The sequence below is a fragment of the Nannobrachium achirus genome, assembly GCF_963921795.1.
Source record: "Nannobrachium achirus genome assembly, chromosome: 18".
Lineage (NCBI taxonomy): Eukaryota > Metazoa > Chordata > Actinopteri > Myctophiformes > Myctophidae > Nannobrachium > Nannobrachium achirus.
Window position 1 is genome coordinate 36877026 of NC_137825.1, and position 25708 is coordinate 36902733.

General features: G+C 43.3%; 2 protein-coding genes across 2 annotated transcripts in view; both read left to right on the forward strand.

The window, feature by feature from the left end:
• The window catches only part of ccdc57 (coiled-coil domain containing 57), a gene marked incomplete at its 5' end in the record, with an annotated part of 38332 nt that extends 33536 nt beyond the window's left edge, over positions 1–4796 (forward strand). The window contains 2 exons of the mRNA XM_080747388.1: positions 36–225; positions 4006–4796. Coding sequence (XP_080603514.1) covers positions 36–225; positions 4006–4205 — 390 coding nt within the window. The 3' untranslated portion in view covers positions 4206–4796. The remainder of the gene's footprint in view (positions 1–35; positions 226–4005) is intronic.
• A 1867-nt stretch (positions 4797–6663) lies between these two features.
• Positions 6664–25708, forward strand: part of fasn (fatty acid synthase) — a 58785-nt gene continuing 39740 nt past the window's right edge. Inside the window, exons 1-9 of the mRNA XM_080747970.1 lie at positions 6664–6960; positions 16029–16165; positions 20464–20616; positions 21785–21958; positions 22111–22311; positions 22920–23042; positions 24555–24670; positions 24789–24923; positions 25142–25619. Of these exons, the coding sequence (XP_080604096.1) occupies positions 16039–16165; positions 20464–20616; positions 21785–21958; positions 22111–22311; positions 22920–23042; positions 24555–24670; positions 24789–24923; positions 25142–25619 (1507 nt within the window). The 5' untranslated portion in view covers positions 6664–6960; positions 16029–16038. The remainder of the gene's footprint in view (positions 6961–16028; positions 16166–20463; positions 20617–21784; positions 21959–22110; positions 22312–22919; positions 23043–24554; positions 24671–24788; positions 24924–25141; positions 25620–25708) is intronic.

The following is a 25708-nucleotide window of genomic DNA, read 5'->3' on the forward strand; positions in this document are numbered from 1 at the left end:
CATCGCCCTTTTGTCCTCTTCCTCCACTCCTTCAGCATTCCAGAAGCAAAGAGAACACTCCTCCCCGGCTCAGCCAATCGCAGGGCTCCCCACATCTGGATGTGGGGTCACATCCACCCTCCAGCCCGTCTGGTCCTCTGCTGTCGTCGGTGGCGACGGAGGGATCACTGAGGGAGGTGTGGCAGATGCTGGACCGAGGCCTGAGTCCCTCGCTTCTCACTGAAGGTTACTCTCTCTCTCTCTCAACTGGCTTTTTATCAACGCCGTCCTACACAGTCAAATCCTCAGTGTTACCACAATTTAACTTGGAGTGGTTGGTTCCATTTTTACACTTTCAGAGTTAGAAATGGATAGATTAACAACACGTGAGGATTTTACTGTGGACCAACTGACCAAGTACATGCCTGTGATCAAAACCACAGGCATGTTGGCCAGAATTTTAGAAAGTGCCATATTGACGTTTCATTGAGAGGCTGTACAATTATGTAATAGCGAGACTTGCCAATTTCTGTAATTCAAACAGTGTATTTGGTCAGCTCTTGCACCTTGCCCTCGTCTCCTCACCAACGTTTAATATAACATTTCACAACCAACCCATCTCCTCGTCCATCATACCCACAGAGGAATAATGAAATCACAGACACCATTACATACCGTTTGAGCAAAAAATATTCATTAACAATAATGATTATTATTAACTCATTTACTGCCATTTAGATTTTCGAATGTTCCAAACTGCCGGCATTTTGTTTACCTTTAACGTGGGCGCGTGCGTGCACATCGTGCGTGCACATCGTGCATGACAGTTAACGGATCGCGTTCGCTCTACGATCATGCCGTGGAAAGCAACAAAAAAACAAAGGCCCTCCATAGTCCATAGCGATCGTGTCTGCATGCGCGCTGATATTGCGTAACATGAAGTGAATGCGTTCGGAGACGGGATACAGGGGGTTGTTGTCCCGCCCCCTGTTTCCTGTCTCGGAACATCCGTATTCTGTTTCAGTGGGTAGTGCAGCTCTATAGAGAAAACATAGTGGCGGATCGGCGATCATACTTTAATTGTCTTATTATAGCATATTGAACATACTTTAATTGATTAAAGCATATTGCTGGGAAATCACTCCAGCTTATGTAAAACGAGTCGAAGCACATTATCTTATAGGATGCAGGCGTTTCTCCTGCATGAGCTCTCAACACACATTGGGAAGTGTTATTGGACAAGTTAAGTGTTATGTCAGATATGTCCTCCTCACAATAGAATGAATGCCGGCAACATTCCGCTTTAAAAACAATATGACCAGTGTCACTCTGTCACAATACACACACTCAGTATGCACACTGTGAGTATCACTCACACACCCACATAGAATTCTGAACGGTAAAGATCCGTGCATAATATATCCTCGCTGTTAGGCAGAAATATTGTACTTCCATATTTCATCTTTATTCATCAATGAATGCCCAATTTTATACTTTGTCATTTGCCAGTGTTGCGCAAAAGTAGAAATAATAGCCGATTGCTTTTTTTTAAATCTTGAAAACAAAAAGTAAACTTTTAGTTTTCATAATGACTAGAGTTCTCAACCGCCCTGAACATGAAGGCCTGGCCCTAACTGGGCTGGCCCATGGCCCGGCCCGGCTAGGCCCGGCTTGGCCCGACTAATTAGCAATTAGCATACATTTTAGGCCCTACCCGGCCCGAAAGCGTCGGGTCAGGTATGGTCGGGTTTGGGAAGTAATTGAGAATTATCACAGAGTAAAACTAACACAATATTAAAATATATATTTTATTTTTTCATTGAGCCCGAGGCCCTACCCGGCCGAACTAATTGGCATACATTTTAGGCCCTACCCGGCCCTAAATGTCGGGTCGGGTTCGGTTATGGTCGGGTTGGGCAGAATTTGAGAATTCTAATAATGACAACCAAAATATGGATGCCAAAGTTGAAAATGGTTAAGTCTGTCTGTGGGTTTTAACCAATGAAAAGTATTGACGAATGTTTGTGACTAAATAATAACTACATTTGATCAGTGTTTTCCATTTCCTGAACTGTAATGTTTTGGACCTACAAGGTTTCCATCTGCCAGCAGCGATATTCTTGTTGGGTCAGCGATAGATAGAACAGATAGAGGGTGGGAGGTTGCCCAATGTGTGGCCTTGTACAACTGACCAGACAACCGTTTCTCAACGAGCCTAACCAGCTGCCAGATCACACTGAAAATCACTGATCAATGACATAATAACCTTATTGAGCAACAACACTAAACTTGCAAAAGACTTGGGTACACTTTAAACCACAGAACTGATTCGAATGAAATATGTTTAAGCTATTACACAAATGTACAGGCACACTCTTCTCAACTCATTGTAAATTAGCCCTATTCAAGACCCGCCCACTCAGCATCCCCCGGGTGCTGAAGTCCCGTTTTGAAGGGGAAAATCCTACTATAAGCCTATAGAGTTAGCACAGAAATCGCAAATTTAATGCAATATCCGAATAGTAAAGTATAAAATACGGCTAGCATGATCAAGAACACAAGATAGTAAACGGCACAAAGCATTATAATTTACTTTACTGTTAGAAATAACGATTTGTTGGCTTTAAGTCCAGTATAGTTTCCCCTTCTAAATTGAAGTCAGCACCCGGGGGATGCTGAGAAACGGAAGTAGGTGGGCGGGCCGTGAATAAGGCTAATAAGAACCTTTTGCATCTAGATTCTTTGAAGTCTGAAAATACCAAGAATAGATTGGCAGGTGGCAGCCCAGAGCATTGGAGGCACACTGTACACAGTAAAATCCCCAGAGAAATTAACGGTGCACTGAGGACAATATTGTATTTAAAAAAACAAAAATTAAATATGGATCCATACCTTCCTTAATGTAATACATGAAAGTGCACAACTGTACAAGTTTTTTTGATTTGTAACATTCTTTAGTAGAATCCCTTCTGTCAGGATAGCGTGTGTGTGTGTGTGTGTGTGTGTGTGTGTGTGTGTGTGTGTGTGTGTGTGTGTGTGTGTGTGTGTGTGTGTGTGTGTGTGTGTGTGTGTGTGTGTGTGTGTGTGTGTGTGTGTGTGTGTGTGCGTGCGTGCGTGCGTGCGTGCGTGCGTGCGTGCGTGCGTGCGTGCGTGTGTGGCCTGGCTGCGTATGGGCATGACGGCCATGACCTGCGTTGACATTGTGAAACGTGATTTCGTTGGTGAGATAAGAATTGCTCCACAGACGGCACTGCCAAGCATTTCCAAATGATGGAGGACATTGGCACAAGTAGAAGAACACCTCAGTGTTGCATGTTGGATGCAAGATGTGCTGAATATGTTATCTGGCAAAGCACAAGGCAGCTTTCATGGGCATAAGAGAATGATTAGGATAGAAAAATGGATCTAGTGAAGAGTGCATTTCTTCCGCTATTTTCGGCACTAGGACCCTGCAGCATTTATGACTGGACCCTCTGATCCGTATAGATCAGCCCTAGAGGTTTTGCCAAAAAGACTTACGGTACTTTCACTTACAGTACATTCACACATATGGTATATTCACTTTTGATAAATTGAGACTTACTTATGTTAATTCATTCATATATTAACTGTTGACTCTGCATATATTCATTATATTCATATTCACTGTTGATAGACTGTACATATATTAAACAGGTATTCACTGCTGTAGATCGTTGACACTGTACATATATCTCATAATGTCTCATAATCACTGTTGATAGTCTGTAAACACATGTATAGCCATTGACAATAGATGTATGTATTCATCAATATACTGAAAGATTGTATATTATTTATACTCCAGTCAGTAGTGTCAGACTCTTAAACAATTTACCTGTATTTTATCTCTCTTTTATCTTATCCTTATCTCTGTAGTCTTACCTACTGTACCTAGTCTTTCACGCTTGCTGCTGTTGCTGCTATGACACCTTCCCCACAGGGATAAATAAAAGTTTATCTTATCTTAACTTCAATAATTCATATTGTCGATGTCTGCACCCTCAGGTGAAGCGGAGCTGTGCCGGCAGGACCTGTCTGGGCCCAGCGGTCCAGGAGTCCAGGTGAGGGTGCAGGGAGTCAGGGCTCCTGTGCAGGAGAAGAGGAAACCCACTGGGATGTCACTCTCCTCACAAACCAGCAAGACTAAGAAGACGGCAGGGACGGGGAGGATCGGCAAGATCAGAAACTACAACATCAAAGACTGACGGATGGATGTTAGTCTGTGTAACTGTACCCTTGTGAATCATGTGAATATATTGCATATTACGTACTGCAACACATACTGGGGAAGCATCATATAAAAGCACAAAGATGTGCCCTACTTTTGCATTCATAGCCGCCTCCTTTTCTTGGGGACCCGATGATGCTTTATTGCTATGGATTAGGATTGGGGCTGGATGATATGATCTCCCCGTCTTTCCACCACATTAATATGCTGAAAATAAAATTTCAGGTGGGTTGCCAATTTGATCATATCAGGTGAGGGTCCCTACTTTTCTGTTCAGTAGGGACTCACAGTCTTGTTGTGATTGGAAATGTCTGTTTAATACTTTTATTTCTATGGATGGATGTGAATGTGCATTACATTAGTGCCAGTCTCCATCTCAGCCGGTTTCTCTTGGCAGAGAAGATGACAATGACGTGTCTGTGTTGAATGCAGAACAAGTCTGGCACACTGGCACGGTACATGTAGATACCTTTTTTTTTTTTAAAACCACATTCCTTTTCGTCTCAGGGATAATTATCGTTTGCCTCTGCCTAGCATGAAGCAATTTTGCAGAACAAATAACATCAGTTCATTTTTAACAGAATTTTAATATATTTTTGTATTAAACTAATTATGCATTTCTATATTATCATTCATTGCCTCATGTTGTGCACACTATCACCTTTATTAAGTACTGATCAAATTATGGCACGTTTAATTACTTAATATTGAAACATATTTTGTTAGTTTATTGAGTTCTTAACGGTCAATGAGTGCCTTCAGAGTAGGTTATCTTGATGATTGTGTTTTAGCATATAGAACAACAGTGTACAACCTTAAAGAACATTATGTTATCCTTTTTGTTTGAACTCTAGTAACCCCAGGCAGTCAGACGAAACCTTCCTTACTACGTCACTATCCCTAGCTGGCAACAAGCTCCGCCTTTACATCACCCTATCTCCTAGCAATTCCCTCCCATTTTGATTGGACAATACCACACACCCCCGCTCTGTGATTGGCTGTACTAAACATCACTTCGAAAATCAGGATGTATGTCACCACGTGTGTTAACCGGTGCCTATATACATTATGATGATACAGAGCGTAATCTTATGCAATATTACACAAGTGGGTCTTTGTCTAGTTGCTCTGATGACTGTTTATCTACTCCAGTTTACAATGAGATATCCAGTCTGAAAGTGAATGCCCAGCCAGCAATCTATGCCCTACTTACATGTAGGATAAAGTAGCCTATTATCTGAAGTTTTACTCAATTACTCCACATTTTAAAGACAAAAGAAGGTATGCTCCAATAAGGTACTGCCAATATATCAACTGAAATTCACTGGCACAGTGGCAGCTTTACAATTTGAAATTGAAAATGAAATGCTATAATGAAAGGTTCACTGCCAAGCCACTATTGATTGTTGTGAATCCTAGGTAATTACTCAAATCAATTAAGTAACACTATTAGATAAATAGGCTACTAAAGCTAAACCCTTTATCCCTTTTCCACCTTTATGCATGGTTTTACATTTTACTCCATGGAAACATGTACCTTGTACACAACATTTAATTATTGTATATAACTATGAATTGAAGAGACAACAATGCAAAACATAACCACAAAACACAGTATTATTAAAATATTTTATTTGAACTGTCAATGGCACATAATTCAAATAGGCCTGTATGTATGTAGCATATATATATATATATATATATATATATATATATATATATATATATATATATATATATATATATAATCACAGCAGTGTAATCAGAATTAAAGCCCATAAAAGAAAGTTAAATGTTTACCGTAGGTTGCATCTTCACCAGTAGACAACCATGATGAAATAGCTGCAGAAGAATAGAACACAGCTCTATCAACTGTTTCCAAGCATTTGATATTTTTTTGCTGAGTCTTTGCTGAGTCCTGTGTAGCATTTCGTAAGGCATTACTGGACTTGAACATTGCTCGGGCTGAGTCGGGCACAGGGATGTTTCTCAATCATCTCCCTGTGTATTGTGCCATTTCTCCAGTGTGTGAACGCCAGTGATGCTGAACTTGAACTCGGACGCCTCCCTGTCCCTGTCCCTGTCCCTGTCCCTGTCCCTGTCCCTGTCCCTGTCCGCAGTCTCGCTGTGTCTCATCCAGGGTCGTTCAGAGGTGATCTTGTGAACTGCAGACTGTTTGATCCATCCAGCCAGGCCAGGTGGTTCAGGGGTGATCACTGAACTCCAGACTGTGCTGGATGATCCAGGGTGTTTCAGAGGTGATCATCTGAACTCCAGTAACCCTGCTGTCTTGCCATTTCACTTTTTTTTCCTCCCTCCCTCTCTCTCTCTCTCCCTCTCCCTCCTCTCCTCTCCTCCCTGATACTAACTGGGGCCGTTCAGCGAATTACTCCATCACTGGCTGGATCCTGCGCCCTGCCTCTTTTCTCATTGGACTGCGCGGCGGAGCCAAGCTGTCAGCCCATGTGGCGTGGCCAGAGAGAATGTGAGACATTTAAATTGATCACAGAAAGACATTAAAAGAAGAGAGCAGATTTTTTTTGGCAGCAGCTGGGCTGGTCAGGGAACGGGAAGAGAGATAGGTAGTGATTCCCCCCGAACAACTGTCGAGAAGCACCAGCGTGGAACAACGGCAGAGGATAAAAGGATTATAAAGATACATGACAGCCAACTGCCAACACTGAATTTCACCATTATTGTGATTTAAACCACATCAATACATCGTATTACAGGTAAGTTAATGGTACTAGTAGTAGTCAGCTAACGCATGTGGCAAAATGGTCGATGCTTATAACAGGACAGCATGTTTTAATTTGGTATACGTTAACAGCGAAGGCAAAGGACTATATATCACATGAATGCAAATTGATGGTGTCCTTTCTTTACTGTAAATTTGATCGATTTCACTTAGAAAACGAATGAATTGTGTAACTGTAAAGTGCATCTCACACACACGACACACGCCGCTTAGTTGCCCTCGACTGCCATCTATGTTTTCTATTACTTTTTTGGGTGTTGATTCAGCATTTTATAAGGCACATAGTAGAACAGACAGTGCTCCAAGGCTTTAAAACATATGAATAGCGGATGTTCTTGCACGCAATAGTCGTGGAGGATTCGAGGAACGTCGTTTATGTTCGTGGTTTATACGAACGTCACTCACGTTATTTGACATTACATTAGTCTACTGTCTACAAACTGTAGGCCTATAGCCTATAGGTTAGGTTCCCCGGTAAAGGAATACATATATTTTAGGCTAATATTTTAGCATAATTATATGTTCTAATAACCGTCTAAGTTCAGACGCTTTGCCTTTAGCATTCATTCCCCTTCTCCTCGTTTTGTCGATGCCGCATATAAGCTGCGAGTCTGCGCAGTTCTGAGATTCGAAAACGAATGTTTTAGTTTTGTTCAATGCCTGGCCCTGAGGCTGTAACTGTAACGTAAAGAATGATTTATTGTGACATTTTTCAAGAAAAGAGCTAGCATACTGTATAACCTGCCACCTGCTAGTCTGCCTGTCACTGGGTTAGTTCTGCTCATGCCAAGGTGCACCAGTCACTTTAGTTTCCAGAGATTTATTATCGAGGATGAAGATTCTCATTTTATTACTCAGCATCTCTGGGCCTAGCAATGCTTCAGTTCCTGTTTCACTCAGACTATAATAGAATGCTGTGTGTGTCAAAGCACTGTCATATTGTCTTTGAACTTGGCTGGTAATTACATGTAGTTACATGCAAATTACAGCATAGAAAAACCATAAAGCCAGAATAGGATTTTAAGTTGCTGAACACATTTCACATTATAATAGACAAATTAAGTTACCAGGAATTATGGAGAGTATGACCAGTAGCAGTAGTCTATGTAGTAGGCCTAAACACATGGATGGCTTTAGGAACTGTACAGCCGTGTAAGCCAGTGCTACTACTGTATGCTCTTTGTCAGTGAGTCTCTCCTCAGTAAAATAGCTTGATTGTGCATGAGAGAGGACCAGGCCCATTTTGATGCTTGGTTGAGGAATTTACCATGCAGTCATAGCAGCCCTTATATACATGTGACCTGGATGGACAAATCACAGAGATGCTGCCCAGCCAAAAATGTTAGGAGGAGGACGAAGAGGAGGGTTCAGGTGATTTTCAAGGGGGTCTTTCAAATCCGCTCACAGTCGTCCCTCTTTTCATCCTGTGAACTGAAGCCTTGCCAGGTCGCCTTTTTAGGCTTTTAGCCTTTTAGCCGGGATGTGGCATATTTTCCCCTCACTTGTCTTTGATGTGTAAAGTGAATGGGATGTGTAAAATGAATGTGGTCACGAACATCAACAGTTAGGACAACTCAAGGGGGTGTAAAGGACAGGCTGCAATTTCCTCCACTGTACAGATAGATGCTCGTTAAACTATGTAGATATACTTATTGGTTACTTGGTTTATTTGAAGCACCATATTCTCATGCATACATGCAGAAGAAACAGACATCATACAGAGAATATGCATACATAACATGCTTAGTATGTGACTATTACGATAATATTTACTATGTCAGGTTCATGCCGTTTACTCTGATTTTGCACGTGTAAGTGGGCTTCTCTGTGGTTAGTTGTTAGCATGTTGCTGACAGAACTTCACACACTACTAGATGCAACTTCCCTACATTACACACCTCTATCACAAACATATGCTGAGTTTTAGAAGGTGTCTATCTCCTCTAAACTGTGTGATCTGTCTGGACACGTTTCAGGAACATTGCATGGCATGCTATCACCACAGTGGAATTCACTGATAGGACATATATCACAAATATTGCCACACACGATTATACCATTTGTACACTGTCAGAGTTAAGGGGAGACCTTCAAATTTCAAAGTTTGAGAACCACTGCCATATATCACTATCTGGCACCAAGTGCTTGTTCCACCTGGTGGGCTATATTTAAGGGGGACTGAGCATTGGTTCGACCTCCCGTTGGTCCGACCAGGTTAGCATTTCACCAGGTTAGCATTCACCAGCGGCGACAGGTTAGCATTTCACCAGGTGAGGTTACCATTCACCAGCGTTCGTTTTACTGAGGTTAGGGTTAGGGTTAAATGATCGGAAAAAAATGGAAAATAAATACTTTAAGAGTATCCTGAATGGCTGAGCTTGGGTTATTAAACTGAATCTAGTATGCCACTTGTCAATCTATTCTGTAGGCTTCACCATTTCTGTAGTTTCTTCAGCAGCGTTGACAATTCGTGTCACCACCCTTGTAACAAGAACTGCTGACATGTATTGTCACCACTGTGACTTGAGACAAAACCAGGAGGACTAAATAAAAAACATTGAGGTGTTGAATTGACTGTGCCGTCATTCAACATGTTGCTCTGTCCCGGCTCACCGTTGACTTGCAGCGGACAGCCAGTCACTGATCTCCTCAATCAACCTGCTGCAGGCTGTTTGTTTGTGTGTGATCTGGGTCAAGTACGCATGGATACCCTACTGTGTCGGGAGCTGGTGTTGTTCCAAGGCCTAATCCCTGGCCCCTGCATCCAGGTGACCAAATCCCATTTAGTGCTGCGTTAAGCCTGATTTATACTTCGTCATATGACAGTGTTGCGTGCTCGGAAATGACGGTCTACGCGCTCGCGTTGTGAGCGTGTAGATTTGCAATGTTCGGGTAAGCAACACCACCTTATGACAAGAGTATAAATTAAGGATTACACAGAATACACACAGCAATGAGACAACACAACTGTCCAGGACAGGTGAGATCACCGATGTGGACTCATGCGCCTGCCTATGACTGTATGATGATGTCACAGGTTTACCGCCACGAGATTTATGTCTAGTCTCAATGCTGATGTCTTCTATGTTGTTTACATTGGTATATAGTGGAGAATGTTGCTGTAATGTGTGTGTAGTTAACACAGACTGGTGCACGGATACATCTCATGTAGAGAATACCTCTTTGCACACAGCATGAGTTGCATGTATGTTGTCATGTTAATATATTGTTCAGCCATGTCGTTATGGCTACATGAATGCTTCTGTCAGATAGCTTAATTAGTCTTTCTAATTTATGGTTCAATTATATTATTAATGTATTAGCGGAAGTGACGTGAATGAATTGAGCGTGTGTCTGTTTACCAGCTGAGCTTGCTAATTACAGACCTGGCATTTCTAGGTTGGGGCTTAGTGTTGCAATGTCAGTTTCCAGCTGCCAGAGTGCATTATGGGATATTTGGCAGTGTGCACTGGTGAGTCATGCAGTCATAACGCTTCCAAAATGACGACAGTGGTTGTGTGTGTGAGTGTGTGTGTGGCGTGATGTGATGTGAGTGTAGTGGTGTGACACAGGAGAGGGTCTATTGAGTTTCGTGTACACACAGCCTCTGTCTGACTCTGACCAACACACACGCACGCGCACACACACACACACACACACACGCACACACACACACACACACACACACACACACACACACACACACACACACACACACACACTTGGCTGGTCATAGTCTAGACCAGTGGTTCTCAACCTGTCGGTCGGGACCGCCAGGGGGGTCCCCACATAATTTTGGGGCGTCCCCAGATGATTAACTTAAAGTGTCACATTAGAAATGTGCAGATACCCTCTATGCACTTAAACGTTGAGTTGGTTTGTTTACTGTTGAGAGAGAAAACAATGTTGCACGTTAAGGACCTTTTAATACCTCTGAAATGACAAATTAAACATTGACCAAATTGTCAAATATTAGAGTCAGAAATTTTGAAAATAGCCGATCTACATGCTCACAACAACGCCTCGCGTTGAGCATGTATGTAGATCGTCTATTTTCACAATATAACGTGTTATACAAAATGTAATGCCTCAACTCTTAGTGCTCGTCAGGGTGGGGGGGTCCCCAGTTAAAATATGATTTTTTTGGGGGGTTGCGTGTGGGTCCCCAGACCCCGTGTTGAGAACCAATGGACTGAACTGCATTAGACACAGCATGAGCCTTTCATGCTATTCCTTCTCTCCTGTCCCCATCTCATGTATTTCTTATAGTGTGGCAGTCGGCTGATACCGTGTGTCTGGTTCTATTCCATGATGTTTACCTCTGTCAAGGAGCTCATGTTTTTTGACCAGTAGTAACCTTGGAGAAAATAACATGGCCAATCTCATTGTGTTTTGCCCCAGAGAGTGTTCAGATTGGATCATGCCTGCTTAACAAAAAAGCATATAAAAGGCAGACTCAAAATTGTATGATACAGAATAGATACAGTATATTATCAATATACTGATGTTTAACTCAATCTTGTTCTATTCTGAGGATGTGAAAATCCTGCCACACTTGCCAATGTGTTCAGTATGTCGAGATCTTACTTTTGAGAGTGGTTGATCTCCACCAGCCTAGTACATAACGTGACATATTTCCATGTGTTTTACATAGACCGTTGGAGATACACAGAATGCACTGAGAAGTTTAATGTTTGATTCTCCTACATCAAAAGTGAAGGTTGTGAACACCTACAGGTAGTTGGACGCTAGCGCCGGACACAATGAGTAACAGTTTAAAAAGAAAAGAAGAAGAACAATGTTTTGGCCACAGTTTGGCCTTCATCAGCTGATGAAGCTCATAGCGTGGAACGTTTTTGAACAGTTCTGCCAATAATTCCATGCCCAAAACAGGGACACCAGGAAGGAACCGGCAAAGCTTCCGATAACATAGAATTATCATCAAACTGTAAGCATAATGAAGTCGGGCAGTCATTTCACTGAGTCAAGGCAGGGTCTCAACCGCAGTGTCACATCCACACACTGACGCATGGCCTTCTGTAGAACAGAGAATGGCAACGCAGCGGGACAAACAATTGGTCCTCCCTTTGTCTAGTCGGTGCTGATGTCCATCTTGGACGGACTACTTTGACTTGTTATTAGGCTTCTTGCCTTGTTCTGCGGTCCTCTGCGAGCAGGCGTGGCGGTAACTTTGCAAAGATTGAAAAGCGTCTTTGATACAGTGGGTTCAGCGACGTGTACAGTACGCATGAAAGGAGACAAGACCAGAAAGAAGTCTCCGCGCTTAAAAGCTTTGCTTTTGTCCAGCGGATTCCCAGGCCGTGCACGGCTCTTGTGACAACTGTCCTGTAGGTCAAGAGAAGATGCATCTTATGTTACCCAGTGTTTGGGGACAAAGAGGGCGCAGGCAGATGAACAGAGGGACTACTGTTTTGGGATGAGGTAGCAGCATCCATCGCTTCACTGCTTCTAGTGGCTGCTACAGTAGCTCCTCCCCGACCATGGCGGCGTCACTGGCTGAGAGAGGTGACTGGCCTGGCCTAGCAGGCCTGGCCTGGCCTGGCCCAGAAACCAAGAACAAAGATCTGTGACTTCAAAGTGTATGCACACACACACACACACACACACACACACACACACACACGCACGCACGCATGCTCGCACGCACACACGCACACGCGCACGCACACACGTGCACACACACTCACACACACACACACACACGCACACATGCTCACACACGCACACGCGCGACACTCACACACACACACACACACACACACACACACACACACACACACACACACACACAATGCAACCCAACTCAACACAGTTGTGTTCACTCATGTGTGCACACAGACAGTAGCCAATGACTAAGACGACATTGTCTGTTGTAATTGTTCTTTCATGCATTTACAGTAGAACATCAGCTATCTGAGACTCGGTTAACCAATGGGCACAGTAAAATAATCCCCCCCCCCCCCCCCCCCCCCCCCCCTCTCTCTCTCTCTCTCTCCTCTCTCTCTCTCATCTCTCTCTCTCTCTCTCTCTCTCTCTCTCTCTCTCTCTCTGTCTCTCTCGCTCTCCTTCTCTGTGTCTGTTGGGATGTATTTTCCTCTCCATAACCCCTACCGAGAGCATATAAGCTACCAGTGTGCTATGGCACTCTTTTCATATTTTTGGGTATGTGTAGAATTTCAAAGCATTTTGAAGCAAATGTTGACTATTATTTCTATCCCAAAAGAATTTTTGACCCTTGGGGCTACAGTGTACAGAACGTGACTGTTAGAATTGTACACTCACATTCAGTGACTTTACACATTTTACATCAAATAAAAGCAGACTATGTGATAATGTGACACAATACAGTACAAACGTGTGTGCCCGGGCGCCATACACACATTTACTTTGTAAAGAGGTCAGAGACCTAGCAGTGGTAGAGCATGTCTCTGTGAGCAGTAGACAGTAGACACTAGGCAGCCCCCAGGGTACGTTTTGCCTAGGCTTTGTCTCGATGTCCTCCTCCTTTCTGTCGATTCAATTCGATTTTTCTATTCAATGTCACTGTCACTCAGACCAGCACAGTGTGGTTTGAATAAAAAGAACATGCTTGAATTAAGAGCGATAAGATAAGATAAAACATGGTCCAGACTATTAGGAGATGCTAAGCTAAATATAAGAAGAATTTGGTGTAATCTCTCAAGCCCTAGGTTTGGTTATTATTACTCTTTCACATTTTTGCCTTATCTTCCTATGTGGGTTCAATCTGAATGCTTTGTACGGCTAATATGTGATGTCCACTACAAATTCTTAGCTTTCTTTCTTCTTTTTGTCCTTTTATAGAAACGGTCTGCATACTGTACATTGCTTAGATTTGTGCTCTATTTGTCATATTTTCATGTTTATTTTGTTGCCATCACGGTTTCTCCTGCACCAGTCATGCTTACCGTGCATTACATCTTCCTCTAGCTATCCACAGTGGTCTAGCCATGGATAGGAAGTCTAAACCAAGAATGATAACTTTTACAATAATGATGTGAGCATCTACACTGACAAACGACAATGCTCCGTAAACAGTGGCGCCAAGCACATACTCCCTGCTCTAGCTGTGTTGGAGCCTTAAAATGGACTGATAACTTGTTGTGTTACTGATGTACTGTTATGTACATGTTATGCAGAGAAAGAAAGAAAATCATAACACTTTACTCGAGCAAATGCAATGTATTATTGCCTTAACCCTTAATTAATGATGAATTAATGATGAGCTCATACATTGATTAATCTGTGTAGTCACTTTGACGTAATCAAGTGTAATATATCATTAGTTAATCACGTTATTCCACAGTTCCACTTCTATGCCCAGGATGGCAAGGACGGTCGGTCTCTGAACGACTACCAGAGAGCGACCCTCCTCACTACGGCTGTGGAATAACGTTCTTAACCAATGATTACACTTGGTTATACTCACCAGTAGTTAATGTTGAGGACCAGGAATTTATGATGAGTTCATGATAAATTCATGATGAATTAATGTATGAGTTCATCATTAATTAATCATTAATTACAGGACATTATGAATTTGCAAGTAAAGTGTGACCCAAAAACCAGAATCGCTAAATTCTTCAAAGACAATAAGTCTTTGAACTGTTTTCTTATTCTTTTTACAATTAAATCTCAATAATACAAATAATTATATAAAAAAATGTTTTACAAATGTTGTATCTGCCATTTATGACCCCAAAAACTATGGATTATGTTTCATTTCATTCACGTTGATGCCTCCAAGCATGGCCCCAGGGTCCTTGCCCGATGCAATGGATAATCTGCATTATTTTATTCATCTTTTTGCCCTCAGTGATGTCTTTCAATAATGTCACACGGCAGCCCGTGCCCTATACATAAACACACAAATTGAGGACAATGCACACGCCAAACTAAACAGCAGTTTCCATTTACCGAACATTGCCGGACGTCTGGAAATGACTGTGTGAAAGGGTTGGTTCATGGACGTGTTCTTAATGTTGTATTCCAATGCATTTTAATGTTCTCCTGTTTAGTAAATCAGTTGTGGTGGTGGTAATCAGGGGTGTGGTCACCTCACTAGTTGTCTCTCCTGCACTGCTGGTGGCAATTCCCGGGTTATTCTCTTGCTGGGAGAAGTGCTGTGGAGGAGAGGGGTGTTTCCTATGTGTTTATTGGAATGACATTAATTTGAAGTTCTACCCAGTTTAATTGTAACACATTTTTGGAATGCTTTGGTTACTTTTAATACAATATGGGTTACCATATTTATGGAAATATGTATAATGGAAGGATTTGGAAGTAGATTGCTTATTGACTGGCTGTCAATGTTTAGTTCATTAAATTGAGCTGAAAGCGATAGCAACAATAACAGTATATCATTTGCTTTTATTGTAGTTGTGGTGTGGCCTCCGCCATCACTTTCACAAGACGTTTCCACAGAAAAAAGGAGTTTGATAGAATCTGAAAAAGGGAAATTGTACTGGATTATTAGGAATTGTGCACATATAAATGCATGTGTCTGCTCATAAGTTACAATCAATAGATCATTTAACATGAGTTTAATGGGAGGTTAAGAGAACGGAACAAAGTTAACTGTGGCATAGATAGGATCAATGGTTCTCAGCCTTTTTTGAACTCTGGACCAGTTGCATATATCAGTTGAATAATGACTATTAAAGGCTTGATTGAATTAGATACCTGTAGTATCGTGCAACAAACTAAATTAAGGCCTTAAAACAGACAGACATTAATCATTTCAAGTTTCACCCCCCACGGCACACACCACAGCCATGTCCCCACCCAACACAAAAGTGGTCACTTGATTCTTAGTCATAGTACTGGTTGTCCCTTGTTTACAATCGGTTGAAAACCCCTGCGTTAAAGATTGGAATCCCAACCCTAGTTATGGTTCTAGTCCTTGATGTGGACCTTCCTTCAGACGGTCATTGTGGTGATTTGCTAACCCATGTTGTTCCTGTTAACACAGAGGAACTCTTCCTCTCCCCTTTGTGTTCACAGTAGTTCCAGTATGGATGACATAGTCATAGCAGGGATATCGGGCCGCCTGCCCGAGTCCCACAACCTGGAGGAGTTCTGGGACAACCTGTTGAATGGCGTCGACATGGTAACAGAGGACGACAGGCGCTGGAAGCCAGGTGAGAACCGCAGCCTGCATGTACAAGTTGATGGAGATGGTGGCACGAAATGTCAACATTTAAGTAGACATGTCATGCAAATAATTGCAATTAACGAATGGTTTTTGGCGCTGTGACAAATGAGAAATGAAGAAATTACTGACATTTTTAATAATTTCATGCAAAAAATTCAAAAATAGCTGATCTACAAGTTTACAATGTGTCACAAAGTCATGCGTTTAAAGCTTGTAGATCTGCTATTTCTGCATTTTTTATATTTGAAAATGTATGAACCTTTTTCAACATGGAAACGATGATGCAAAGATTATTGTGATTATTTCAAATAATTGCAATTAGACGATAATTCAATAAGTGTGACAAGAAAATTATCAAGAGAAACGGGTTGAAGCGACTGCACTCCTTTTTATATTATGCAGATAAAAGGCAGTTATTAGCAACATGTAAGACTTTGTTCAGGTTCAGAATATAGCCTAATTGCACACCTCTTGTCTCGGATCTAGCAAATGCTATAAATCCCGGAGTCTCCCAGGGCCCCACCCGTTTTCACTTTACACCAAATGTCTTTGCCATAAATAGCCAATCTACAAGCTCACAATGTGTTGCGACACATCGTGAGATTATAGAATGGTTGACCCAGATTAGAAACGTTAGGGGGCATGGTGGCACAGTGGGTAGCCTCGGGATCCAGGCATTACATTCAAGAAAGAAAAACACAGTCGGTAGCTCTGTTGCCTCACAGCTAGAAGGTGCTGCGTTTGATTCCCACTGGGGACGCTGTGGGTGCTGGGGGCGTGTTCTCTCCTCCACGTATCAGTGCCCATACCCTAGGTGGGGTTGGCTAAGGGGCATCTCTGTGTGGAGTTTGCATGTTCTCCCTGTGTCTCCTAGTGTAGGTACCCTCACAAAATAAATGTTCTTCTATCTAAACCGGATCACGGTTTAGAATGAATACCAGGCCTTCCTCCGCAGTGGAAAATCTGTTGATGCGAGGTTAGGTTTCAAGTGGTTAAAGGACCACCTCACCTCTGGGACAACCAGATCTTATATGGTCATATGATGCAAAATGCATCATATGACCAGTTGTAGCATGCTGAAATACTAAAATATCTAGAAACACAGATTGAACACAAAAGAAGAACTCAGGATTGTGTTGATCGTGTCTCAAACAACAATAAAATAAGATCTGGTTGTCCCAGAGGTGAGGTGGTCCTTTAATAATTGTAGCGTGGGTTTGGGCCGTGATTGAATTGTCACGTTCTGAGTCGCACTCCAGGAACTCCATTGACCTGCAAAGAGCTATCAGTGTCGTTCGATCCAGTCAGAACGACCCCTTATCGGTGGCAAAGATAAGATATGACAGTCGTTATCTTTTGCTTTGAAATGTCGTAATCCAGGCTTTCCGCATCGCTGTGCAGACGTCTGACCAGATCAGCTGAGCAGAACATTTTATCTTTACTGCCACTAATCGCCACTTGCTGAGTTATGGTCTCTGCAGGGATACAGTGCATGTGCATTCTGTATGGCAAAGTATGCAGGGGTTGACACTAAGGTCCCATCGGGCAAGTACAGGTCATGTTCTACTTGCCCAAAGGTCATGTACACTTGCCCAAAAAGTAAATCGTCCATTATAAAATGATAGGTAAGATTTTAATTACCACTCAATTTAACTCAATAACATTTTTTAATCATACCTCAATACATCCAAATTGAAATACCTATAGTTATGATTGCTATGGTTTCACACTTCGTCATTTTATATATCTTTTTTTATGGACACGTTCAGGTGTTTAGACAGATATCTTGTGTTGTGTTTATAGACGGTTGCGTCCCCTCTCAAATGAGCACTTGTCCGGTCGGGCAACCTGAAAGCAAACTTCACCTGCCCGAAAGTTTTATTTACCTGCCGGGGGCAGGTGGGCAAGCCTTAGTGTCAATGCCTGGTATGCTTCAAGTCCCATTGGTTTGGAAAATCTGCCTTTAGCTTTTGTGCAGCGATCACACAGTTATCTTTAACGTATCCTCAAGATCAGCATAACAGCACGTTAACTACCAGGTAGCAGTTGCACTTTACTTAAAAGTCAGGTCTATAATGCATTATAACTGCATTCATATTAAGGCATCATAGCACTTGTTTAAACATGTTCAGAATTATGCATAATTAACAACTTAGAACAAGATACCTTATAACTGACTAAGATATGGTAGTTATAATGTGCTGTTACAGAGATTATAATGCATTATGACCAGCACTAATACCTCATAAAGGTTTATAACAAGCAGTTATATTGCCTATACACTTATATTTATAAGTGCATTGTAATGCTGCTTACAATGCATTAACACCTTAATAGCTCGACATCATTTCAAATGAGTGAAACCACAGTGGTTTTTCGAGGCTTGAATAAAGCTTTGCATGAATGAATGTGGGATTTTGGACAGGTTACTACCTTGGATTTATAAACTCCACCTAATGAATGAACTCTAATGAACCCACATGAAGCCTAGAGCTTATATGAGAGCCGTGCGAGGAGTAGTCTCTCTGTACTACTCTCTAGTAAAGCTGCAGACTTTGAATTAGACTTCTTGGCAATGGTGGCCGGGTGATTTGTAGCTCTCTCTCTTTCGCTCTCTCATACACACACACACACATACACGCTACAACAGCCCCGCCTCCTCCCAACAAGCAGTGCCTTCTCGTTTAGCATTCTTTTTAATACTTACTGCACTGATTGTGAAGTTGTCAAGTTGCTACACGGCTGTTTTCCAAAAGCAGACCTTTTATTGGCGATTTGGCGATGTCCCCTGTCCTTACAATCAAAGCAATTCTCATGCTTTATTTATACTCTGTTGTATGCCGGTATAAAACCACTCCGCTGTCTCAGCTCAGCCTCTCAGTCTTGCTTTCCTCTGATCGTCTTCTCTTCAGTCTAAGTTATTGCGTCCTGGACCTATTTCTTGTCCATTCCTCATTACGTAAAGTGCCTTTTTTCCTTTCCCAATTTTCTCTCTCTCTCTCTCTCTCTCTCTGTGTCTCTCTCCATATTGCCCCTCGGTGTGAATACCACCACTCATCCCCTCAGTGCTTGGCAACCACCTAGAGCTCACATTCAAGTGCTGAATAGGTCCCAACCAGGCCGGCCGACACCCAGTAGACCACACACGCGCACACACACACTCACGAGTCTCACACGCACGCACGCACGCACGTGCCACGCTAGACTAGAACTGAGTGGGCGGGCAAGGTTCTGAGAAAATGGAACAGGAAAGGGGGCCTGCTGATACAGTGTTTGCATAGTGATTGAAAATGGCACACACAGACTGAACTGCTGGTTTCCAAAGACAGTGTGTTTTGGTGAAAGAACATCTGTCACTTATCCTCTACCTGTTAGTCTTACCTGAACTAGCTTGTATCTGTTTAAAACTACTAAACTAAGTACAGTAAGAATGTCATCCAGTCCAGTTTTTGTTTTATTTCTTATTTAACATGTATAAAATGTTATGTCACTCCTGATGATTAAGTTGAAACAGAAAAACTTCAGTTCTCCCATTAACACATTGACCGCCATTTTAACATACCTCCGTACTCCCACCTGCCATTCGTCTCCATAGACTTCCATGTAATTGGGTGTGCACGGATCATGCACACCCATGCCTAGATAATGCACCACGTGTGTCCACATTGCTCACAGCTTTCAAACAAAAAAATCCGAATGGAAATCCGTTCAGGCATTCATGAGATAACAGCCACTATGTTTAACAAAGATGGCTGCCAAAATGGCTGCCATGCTTGAAAGATGGGGTTGCTATGGGGGTTAAACATGCAATTTCGCGATTGCTATCATGCCTACTCCATTTTTGGGGGTCAAAAAAAAATTTTGAAAAAAAAATTTTGAATTTCTTTTTTTTTTTTTTTTTTTTTAATTCTCGGGACTATCGGGCCTGGCGGGGAAAGACATTGGAATAATCTCGGGACTATCGGGCCTGGCAGGGAATGAGTTAAAATGGTTTTTTTTTTATCTTCAAAAATATTGACATATCAAGCAACACTTTTTGTGTTGTGAATAAGAGCATGTGTTGCTCAAAACATCATTATTTGTGCAGATTTAAAAGCCTTTTAATGGGAGCTACTTGGTATGCAGATTTCCGTTTTTCATTTTGATCTAGCAGCCATCTGATATGGTTTTGAGTCGTGCTTGTGATTAATACATTTTCACAAACAATACACAATAAAGTGAGAACACACATTGTTTCCTTCTTTTGTAACCTTTAGGTTATGTTATCCTTCCATTCTGTCCCAGGTCTGTATGGATTGCCCAAGAGAAATGGCAAGCTTAAAGACATCAGCAAGTTTGACGCAGCGTTCTTCGGGGTTCACCCCAAACAGGCCCACACCATGGACCCCCAGCTAAGACTTATGCTGGAGATCTCCTATGAGGCCATCGTAGATGGAGGTGAGCACAAAAGGCCTTTGTGTGAGGAAGGGGGGTGGCGTGCAGGGGTCACCCTGGTGACTCTACCATACAGCCTCAGACCTAATCCCCATGTGACGGCGGGTACAAATCAGGATCATGACCCGTGTCGTGTCACAAGTCATCCCAACATCATCTGGTGAAACTTGTGAAGAGACAAATGGTTAAATAATAGAGTAGCTGCTGTGCGGCTGCAGTGGTGTAAAGTAACTAAGTACATTTACTCAAGTACTGTAATTAAGTACAATTTTGAAGTATTTTTACTTTAATGGAGTATTTTCAGTACTTTTACTCCACTACATCTCAGAGGCAAATACTGTTCTTTTTTTCACTACAATTATTTGAAAACTTTAGTTACTAATTACGATTTTGATGATTATTATTACAAAACAGAGTAACCACTTCAGCAGCCTTATATACATTTCGGCCATAGCCAATCTAAAAGCTCACAATGAGTTGCCATGCGACGCATTGTGAGCTTGTAGATCTGCTTTTTTCAAAAGATTTTTATACATTTGAAAACTTGTGAAATGGCACAGTCTGCATAATGGGTACCTTCTACTTTTGGTACTTTCATTGTCTCCACCAGCCGAAGGCTGAGGGAGAGTATGTTTTCCCCTCCGTCCGTCCGTCCGTCCGTGCGTCCGTGCGTCCGTGCGTCCGTGCGTCCGTGCGTGCGTCCTCGCAGTTTGTGAACAGCTAATCTCAGTCGCCGTTGGCCCGATCACTGCCAAACTGAGCACACACACTCCCTGGATGCCAATCTAGAACCTCTGCCCCACATTTTTCAAATCAGCCTCATGGTGGCGCTATAACAGGCCGATTTGTGTGGCCTGCTTGTTACCAGCTAATCTCCGGCGCCGTTGGCCCGATCGCTGCCAAACTGAGCACACACACTCCCTGGATGCTAATTCAGAACCTCTGCCCCACATTTTTTAAATCAGCCTCATGGTGGCGCTATAACAGGCCGATTTGTGTGGCCTGGTGGAGACCTGTGCTCGGAAGAGCACTGCTTCTAGTTAAATCTTAATACCAATACTTTTGTACCTGAACTCAAGTACATTTTGTAACTTAATAAAAAAATGTGGGTACTTTTTCCACCACTGTGTGGCTGAGACTGAAGCGTGTGTGTGTGTCTCTGTTGTCACAGGACTGAACCCAGTGGCGCTGCGTGGCAGTAAGACGGGCGTCTACATCGGGGTGAGCGGCTCAGAGGCTGGCGAGGCCTTCAGCAGAGACCCAGAGGAACTGCTCGGCTACAGCATGACCGGGTGCCAGCGCGCCATGTTTGCCAACCGCCTCTCCTATTTCTTTGACTTCAACGGTACGCAACTAGCGTCAGCGCTTCGGTTTCTTCTGCATGAAATCTGAAAACGTTTGAAAGGTTTTCTGTAGAGTTATACTTTGTGCTCACTTGTATAGTTTTTTCCCGGCAATTGTTTTATTTCCCTGCGTAATCCACCTTCTTCTTCTCAGGCCCCAGCACTGCCATCGACACCGCCTGCTCCTCCGGTCTGTTGGCCCTGGAGAACGCCTTCCACGCCATTCGCCACGGACACTGTGACTCGGCGCTCGTGGGAGGAGTCAACCTGCTCCTCAAGCCCAACACCTCGGTGCAGTTCATGAAACTGGGCATGCTCAGTCCAGAGGGAACCTGCAAGTCCTTCGATGCCTCAGGTAGAAAACCCCTCAAACCTTAAGCTCTAAGGCAGGGGTCTTCAACGTTCTCAGGCCAAGGACCCCTTAGTTGAGAGAGAGATGAAGCAGGGAGTGGGACCCCCACAACCTTTTCATAGATTCCATATAGTTTCATCCTTTGACAGCACTATCATCAGTGTATTTTCGATTCATGTCAATTTGTGTTTTCAGATATTTAACTATTTAACTGTCAACACTTAATACAATTGACCTTTCACTCTGTACCCTCTACACCAAACCTCTTTGCCGAAAATAGCCGATCTACAAGCTCACAACGCCTTGCAGCGCGAGGCATTGTGAGCTATGTTCTCAGAATATGGCCGCTAGGGTTCAAGCAAGTAATTATAAAAAAGGAAAAAATAAGTTTCTATCACACAAAGATTTGGAGGACCCCTTGTAGTAACTCTGAGGCCCTGGACCTCCTGTTGAAGATCGTTGCTCTAAGGTCATTATAAGTAAAAATTTGTATTCTCGTCAGTATTGACAATAAAGTATATTATGAATACTGTGGAAGCTGAGTTTGCATTTCTTATTTTCTGCACATAATATGACTGAGATTATTTTTTCCTTCCAATTCTGCCCCCCAGGAAATGGATACTGTCGTTCGGAGGCTGCGGTGGCCGTGATGCTGACCAAGCGGTCCATGGCTAAGAGGGTTTATGCTACAGTTCTGAATGCTGGCAACAACACAGATGGTTACAAAGAGCAGGGTGAGAATGAACAGTCTTCAGCAGACTCCACCTGTCTGTTCTGACTCCTTAGTTGGCATCAAGCACCCAATCTAGATTAGTTTGTCTGTCCACACGTGGTTATCGGATCTCTTTACATTCTTAAAAATACCCTCTTTGTCTGCTTGACACATTCTTTTGTTGACTAGTGCCCAAGTAGTGCTTTTACGGCTTTTGTATTTGCTAGAAGTGGCCATCACTGAGTGGGTAGAGCTGGTAATTAGGAGTTCAGTAATCCTGAGGGAGAGGAAAGGACGTGGTTGGAATAACGTGTTCCTTCCACACGCTACGTCCTACTGGGAAAATTCCCCCCTGTCAGGTGATAAAAAAGCGGCCTGCTCACTCCTCATGCATTGAAGGAAGCATGAGCTCAGTTTGTGGCTCTTCCCAGGTTGGCAGAGGGAGAGTAGCGGCCCAGGATTACAACTGAGGCATTTGGCACTGGGTGAAAAATGGGTTACAAAAAAAGATCACTCGTTCAATTTGCATTGTCTATGTGTCAAAGTGTCGCTGAGTAGAGTACACATACATTTTTATCTCAATTTGAAGAAATTAGGCCACTTTTGCAAGAAATATATTTTTCTGTTTTGTTGGTCTTGGTCAACCTCCCTGGCTTATACCCGAACACCTCTAGCCACTTGAGATAAAAGTAGATGGAGACCTCTGTAAGGTATAGTGTGTCAGCCTACTTTAAACTAGAGTTTCCTAGCACGCACACATGTATGCAGGCAGGCAGGCAGGCAGGCACGCAGGCACGCACGCACACACACACACACACACACACACACACACACACACACACACACACACACACACACACACACTAAAATAAGGAAATGCACTCGTGCTCACCTTTCAACCAGTCACTCCTCACTTACTTGGCTACTGAAGCAGTGTCTGTTTATAAACACGGACATGGACACTTAGACACATGGCTAAAACCCCACACAGAGACATGATAAACTCTCTGAAATGGGATTTAATTAAATCACTGAAATTGGGATTGCCATGAGTCTTTATCTCTCTACATATCTATGTAAACAAATTCACAAATTCACACTTCATTCTAATCACAAATACACCTGCTGTCTGTCGGGCAGCGAGGGTCCTTGCTTGTAGGTCAGAGTTGAACCACTGTGACACAAGCATTGGAATGAGGAGCTATATATGCAGACAGTGTCCAGCGCTATTAATATTAGCTGTAACATTTACCACCTGGATTCACTGCATGCCAAAATAAATGGCTCAGAAGGAATCCCACTTATATTAACTACATGGCACTATCATGTGAACTAGACTGCATATTATATATCTCTCAAAAGAGAAATTCCACACGTTCAATATAGTCCCTCCAATCCAGATCTTTTTGTGTGAATAAAACATTGTTTTAACCAATCTGTATGTTAATACAATATAACTATTGCCGTCTCTCCGATAGATACTATATTGATCCCAAACGGTATTTCTGAATGCCTCTCCCCTCCCTTCTCCCAGGTGTGACGTTCCCATCAGGTGACATGCAGCAGAGGTTGGTGCGTTCTCTTTACCAGGAGGTCAATATCAGCCCTGAACAAGTGGAATATATTGAGGCCCATGGCACCGGAACCAAGGTGAGGTCTTTTTTTATTTGCTTCTTAATTTTGTCACTAAAACAAGCCCTCTGCAAAATGAAAACAGTCCAGTTGGAAGTGTGTCTTAACGACTGTGGCGTTCCTTTTCTGCGTCCAGGTCGGTGACCCGCAAGAAGTGAACGGCATCGTCGGTGTGTTCTGTCAATCAAAGCGAGACCCTCTGCTCATTGGCTCCACCAAGTCCAACATGGGCCACCCTGAGCCCGCTTCTGGCCTCGCTGCCCTCGCCAAGGTGAGACGTGGAACAAGGCCTTTGTTTAGGAAGATTCTCTGTTCCCCTATTCGTTTTGTAGTACTCCAGGCTGAGTATTCAAATTCTTCTGGTCTCAGTGTTATCAGAATCAAACCAGGGACGTTTAGAATCGAAACTTAAGATTATGTGGTCGGCGCCCTATCCACTCACTCATCTCCCGGCGCAGCCTCACGATCATTTGCTCCTCCTCCCAACAGGTGGTGCTGTCTCTGGAGCATGGCGTGTGGGCTCCCAACCTGCACTTCAACAGCCCCAACGAGGACATCCCGGCACTGACCGACGGGCGCCTCCGCGTGGTGGACAAGCCCCTCCCCGTCCGCGGGGGCATCGTGGGCATCAACTCCTTCGGCTTCGGGGGCTCCAACGTCCACGTGATCCTCCAGCCCGTCGACGCCGTCTCCCAGAGGCCCCCCATGATGACGGAGGCGCCTCCCAGGGCGGTCCCCAGGGTCCTGCAGGCCTGCGGCCGCACGGAGGAGGCAGTCGGCGCACTGCTGAACAAGGGGAAGGAGCACGCCGGGGACGACCACTTCCTCTCCCTGCTCAACGAAGTGGCCGACGTTCCCACGGCCAGCATGCCCTTTAGAGGCTACACTCTGATTGGCTCGCAGAGCGACGTCACAGAGGTGCAGCAGGCGCAGGCCACTCCCAGGCCTCTCTGGTACATCTGTTCAGGTGAGTGGTCTGCTCTGCGCTTCAATGCTCACTTTAGGATAGCACTTTTACTGTGTTTCAGTCAGACGACCAAGCGTGAAATGGGTGTA